General features: G+C 29.8%; 1 protein-coding gene across 1 annotated transcript; it reads right to left on the bottom strand.

Moving 5' to 3' along the window:
* Nucleotides 1-456: 456 nt before the first annotated feature.
* On the bottom strand, nucleotides 457-3,240 carry LOC101490096 (small ribosomal subunit protein bTHXc). The gene is made up of 3 exons (XM_004506720.3): nucleotides 2,959-3,240; nucleotides 2,790-2,854; nucleotides 457-716 (listed from the first exon to the last, which is right to left on the bottom strand). Exons 1-3 carry the CDS (start codon nucleotides 3,128-3,130, stop codon nucleotides 585-587), a joined length of 369 nt encoding a protein of 122 aa, XP_004506777.1. The 5' UTR covers nucleotides 3,131-3,240; the 3' UTR covers nucleotides 457-584.
* Between the last annotated feature and the right edge of the window lie 232 nt (nucleotides 3,241-3,472).

Genomic DNA, 3,472 nt, shown 5'->3' with positions numbered 1-3,472 from the left:
TTATATACACACTCTCATAAACCTGCACACTGGCAGACTAATACTAGCCCAAGCTCATAAGCTTACTAACGAGCTCATAAGCCTACAAGCTAATACACTAAGTCTGACCCAATACTGAATTATCTTCAACAAAAATGTTTGCCAAACCATCATTCCCCATTTCAAATAATCCACACAAGAATGTGTTTTCTCTCTTCATTAACAGCAACAAACTTCTAATATCATAATAAGTTAAGGGGGCAGTCAAGAAGCTGTTGAAGCTAACAAAAAAAAGATGAAGACAAATAAAAAAAATTGATGCATTTAAATTTGCCTAATCTTTTCCTTTCAATACACAATGGTAATAAACTAGTCAATATCTTCATCTCTCCTAAGTAGTTTTAATCTAACATGTTTTTTTCAACAGTTTAATATAACATGTTAAAAACTATTCTAAGTAGATAATAACAATCAAGATAGAGAAGTGAACTCAAATAAAGATAACAAGCAAAATCCAAATAGTAATGCCAAATGGAATCCATATATCAAAAACTACAAGTCATGAAAGACCGGAAGAAAAAAATACAATGAAACCACTAAAATCATCAATTAAAGAGGGATTCATTAATTTCAATCTTCATCACCTCCTTATCTTCAAGCTTCTCTTTCTTGGTAGGATCCGGTGGAGTATAAATCTTTGGTGGTCCTGTACCCTTGTTCTTGTTCCTTGGCCTTGCCTAATAAAATTTCAAATAACGTTTATTTTTCAAGATAACTTTAGAACCAAGAAAAACACAACATCTATAACAATTACAACAATTATCTTCAACAAAATAATAAAATAATATATTTGTAGTCATTATATTAATCTCAAATTTTGTATTTAGCCTCGGTATTCACTTTTCAGTCTTACACATTACAAAACCTCATGTTTATAGTTCATCTTTTAGAGAGCAAATAGTAGGTACATGGACTTCAAAACAAAAAATATAAATTTCATAGAGGTTACGAACATAGTTAACCATAATAATAATAATATTCACGTAAACACACAATCATCTAATGAGAATCTTGTATTTCATCAAATCACCTACTTTTGTAAGGATATTTTGAAATTAGTGGTGTGAGACAACAAAGAGTTTAATTGTCATGTACCATCAGTGTAAAAGCACAATATAATCATTCATGTGTGACTTTAGATATAGTTGTAGTAAAAGTCAAATATCTATAATAATTTGATAGTTGTGATTGATTGACAATATAAAAATTCATTACTTTGTCACATCACCTCACCTTTGTATGGTTATTTTGAAATTAATTATGTGACATAGAAATATAGTAGTCTTTCACTGGATATCAATGTAAATTATTTTATACTATATAATATTTAGACTTAATTGTAGTTTTGGTCCCCCTATTTTAGCTGAATCACAAAAATAATCTCCCATTTTATTTATCCCTATATAATATTTAGACTTAATTGTAGTTTTGGTCCCCCTATTTTAGCTGAATCACAAAAATAATCTCCCATTTTATTTATCCCTAGTTTTGGTCTCCAAAATGTCCCTAATCCCTAATCACGTGAGTACTGAAGAACACGAGTTCAGAAATGTGATGACTTGATAAGTCAAATGCAAATCAAACCCTAATCATATGGCACCGGTGCCTTTTATGGAGTGTTAGAAATCGACGATGGAGTGACGGCAGGAGTGACGGCAGGAGTGGAGAGTCAACGGTGGAGGGTGAAGGACAAGCACCTCTCTTCACAGGCACAAGGAGATGCAACTGGTGACTTAACAAAGGAGAAATCGCAGAAGACTGAGAAGACTTTAGAGGAGTGGCAACGAGAGATTTGGTCAAAGACGAAGCAGGCGGTGATTGAACAACGGTGGAACTCACCAACAATGAAGAAGAAGATGAAGATGGGATGGAATGAAATTAGGGATTAAAATAGGAATGTTTCTTTTTTTTATGTTTTTTTTGTAATTAATGATATAACAAAATAAAAAATGTGTTTTTAAAAATAGAAAACGTATTTTATAAATTTAGAATAAAAATAAAATGTAATTAATTCACATGTAGTCTTCCACATCATCATTTTTTTTTTTTGACACATTGTTAAAAAAAATGACATTTCATCAAATTTTAAACCAAAATTTAGTTTAAAAATTAAAATTGGAGACAAATAAAATAGGAGAACTATTTTTATGATTTAGCTTGAGAATCAAACATGGTGTAAGGCCTAATATTTAACAAGGGTGTTTACTTTAGATGCACTATCGTGCTTCACAAATTTTCCAGCGGGAGCCAATTATAAATAAATTATATATAAAACCTTCTCAATACTAACATATACATTATTTTTTGGTGTGGTGATAATTTTAACTTTAAATGTAAAACCTTTAGATTTAAAAAAGCAATTCACCACTACGCCACTGCAATATTCGTGTTATTTTGTGAAATCATCGTTATGATATAATATAAATATAATATTATATCTATATATATATATATATATATAATAGTTATATATTATTTTTATTTTTGAGAATATATTTACTATATCTACATAGAATATTAAATTTTTTAATAGCCAAAAAGATTGTCTCGGTTGTAAATACTTTTTATACTTATTATAATTATCGAATTATTAAAAACATTTGAGTTTAACCCTTTAAAGTTCATACATATCAAAATTAACCTCACAAAACAAAAAGTTCCTAAAAGAAAAACATAAAGGATACGATCAATTCATAAATTAAACAAATGTAGAATATGAAAAAGGGTAAAATGGGAAAAGAGAACATTACATTTCCAAACGAACGGTTGAATCGTTTCCCCTTCGCAGTTTTCCTATCGCCTCTGCCACAATACACTAAAGGAACAAAAATAATCAAAATTGAAGAATGGGGTGTTAAATTTCATACACAAAAAATCAAATAAATTACAAAGTTCGCATTTTTATGAAGAAATAATTACCAAAAGGGGTTGCTGAAAGAGAGGAAGTTGAAGAGGCAGAGAGGGAAGAGAATGAAACGAAGAGTGGTGATTGAAAAGTTTGAGAGTGAGAGAAGGAAAGATGAGAGGAAGAAGTGTTGAATTGAATGGAGAGTGGAGAAGGTGATGCAAGAAGTAGTGATGCCATGGCCATGATTGAGAGGATAAATGGGATAAGGTTGGTTTGAGAAAGGGGAATATGTGCAGTGTTCGCTCCCTTTAGTTACAAAATCACTTCATTTTTCTTTGTTTTGGTAACTCGCTTCATTTGTTGGTTTTAAATTTAATTGGTAATATTTTAAATGGTAATATTTTAAGGAAAACGCTTGCTTATAAACTATCACGGTAAGAAAAGAAGATGCTATGAAAATTATAATATTTTATTTAAAATTTATGATTATTTAATTCAAAAAAATAAAAAATTATAACACGAATTGCATGTTAAAGCTGCACACAAAAAAACTGAGTTTTTTTTTAAATCTTACACATAAAACTG

The sequence above is a fragment of the Cicer arietinum genome, chromosome 6 (genome assembly GCF_000331145.2).
Source record: "Cicer arietinum cultivar CDC Frontier isolate Library 1 chromosome 6, Cicar.CDCFrontier_v2.0, whole genome shotgun sequence".
In the NCBI taxonomy this organism is placed as follows: domain Eukaryota; kingdom Viridiplantae; phylum Streptophyta; class Magnoliopsida; order Fabales; family Fabaceae; genus Cicer; species Cicer arietinum.
The sequence above is the reverse complement of the archived record's forward strand: the minus strand, read 5'-3'. Positions and strand labels throughout refer to the sequence as shown.

Excerpts from the sequence above, each read along its gene's own strand:
- LOC101490096 (XM_004506720.3), bottom strand. The coding sequence starts at position 3,130 with ATGGCCATGGCATCACTACTTCTTGCATCACCTTCTCCACTCTCCATT. Across the intron at positions 2,855-2,958 it reads TCTTTCAGCAACCCCTTTTG|TGTATTGTGGCAGAGGCGAT; the intron begins GTAATTATTTCT and ends TTGTTCCTTTAG. Across the intron at positions 717-2,789 it reads TCAACCGTTCGTTTGGAAAT|GCAAGGCCAAGGAACAAGAA; the intron begins GTAATGTTCTCT and ends AAATTTTATTAG.